The sequence below is a fragment of the Trypanosoma equiperdum genome (assembly GCF_001457755.1).
Source record: "Trypanosoma equiperdum strain OVI genome assembly, contig: ctg_182, whole genome shotgun sequence".
Classification (NCBI taxonomy): domain Eukaryota; phylum Euglenozoa; class Kinetoplastea; order Trypanosomatida; family Trypanosomatidae; genus Trypanosoma; species Trypanosoma equiperdum.
In genome coordinates, this window is record NW_027123871.1 from 12,063 (window position 1) to 13,565 (window position 1,503).

General features: G+C 44.6%; 1 pseudogene across 1 annotated transcript in view; it reads left to right on the plus strand.

Annotated features, from left to right (window-relative positions):
• The window catches only part of TEOVI_000049700:pseudogene, a 1,415-nt pseudogene extending 56 nt beyond the window's left edge, over positions 1-1,359 (plus strand). Inside the window, 4 exon segments of the mRNA in view lie at positions 1-16; positions 18-827; positions 830-1,222; positions 1,225-1,359. The exon segment at positions 1-16 is cut by the window's left edge and continues 56 nt beyond it. Coding sequence covers positions 1-16; positions 18-827; positions 830-1,222; positions 1,225-1,359 — 1,354 coding nt within the window.
• Positions 1,360-1,503: the final 144 nt, after the last annotated feature.

Consider the following 1,503-nt stretch of genomic DNA (forward strand, 5'->3'; position numbering starts at 1 on the left):
AGACACCAATGGAGACGGTGAACAGCTACCTAAAGCATTATTTTCACACAAAAATATAAACCGAAGCCTACAGAAACTGTCACTATACAGAAGCGGATAAAGGTCTACTAGCCTACTACGCCCACAAAGCGGGCACAGCAGCAAACGAACTAAGCCCACCAACTGTAGGAAAGCTGGCATCAGCTATAAGAGACGCCGCCAGAACGGAGGGTTCCATCAGGGATTTCATAGAGGCAGTGGAGCAACTGTCAGCAGCCGCTACTGACGGTTGCTTAGAGAGAGAGACAGGCAGTGACACCCACAGGCCTCACAGTGATGGCTTCAGCGGACACTCGAGCGGCTGTAAAATCTCAACCACCGCGCTAGCAGCAACCGACGTAGACACACAACACTTCACACAAACAGGCTACGACGGCGGGCTGCAAACAGCTGCAGCTGTGGCCACGAACACAGACACCGGCGCAAACGTGTGCGCGCTAACAGGCACAAAGAGGACTTCGAGACTACTAGACGGCCAGAACGGCGACACCGAAATAGAGGGCAGCCCGAGCTTCGCTTCGGGCCTGTACTACATCCATAGCGACGGCATGCAGAGACGGGCAACGGGATCGCTAAGCACAGCCGAGGCGACAGCAGCGACGCTGAAGGCAGCACACGACGCTTACCTAGCCACAAAGTACACCCCGGAAAGTTACAAATTCGAGACAACCAACCAGCTGAAAGAAGATCCTGCCTTCAGAACAATCTACGCCATGCTAGTTAAAAAGAAAGATACAATAGAACAACCTAAAGAAGAAAAACTAAAAACGGAGATCGAAGTGGCCTTCGTACCGAAGGAAAAATGGAAAAAGAATACAACACTGCTTTTGGCACAGCACAAGTCCACAACCCCAATGCTAAAGGCACGGACAAAGTTCCATTGGTATCACTTTCAACACTGAAAGACCTAACGGCAACACTAACATACTACCAAGACATCAATACCAAAGCTTTAAAAGGTAAAATTGCAAAATTAGAAAAGCAAATTAAAAAAGGAGCAGCGAAAACAGCAGAGCAAATTTGCAACGACGTAGGGGTAAACAAAACCAAATGCGTCGAAACAGAAGGGTGCTATTTTGTCGATACAAATGAGAAGGGCAAGCAATGCACATTGACGCAAGAAGCCGCAGAAAAATCAGAAAAGGCAGAAGCAAGGCAACAAGGGAAAGGTGGGAAAACTGACTCCAATCGCACAAACAAAGGAAATCGCAAACATCCTGCAAAGCCCCGAATTGTATGTTCGACTGTAAAAATTGCAAAGATACTAGTTTTATCGTAGCTAAGAAATTTTCTTTAATTGTTGCTGCTTTTGTGAGTTTGGAAGTTTTTATCATTATAAAAATAAAGGATTTTCCCCAAATTTATTATTTTTATAAAAATTTAACCATTTGATATATTTTAACACTTTTTGTTGGAAATGTTAAAACAAGTGAAAATATGGGAATACGAAAAATATGAAATTTT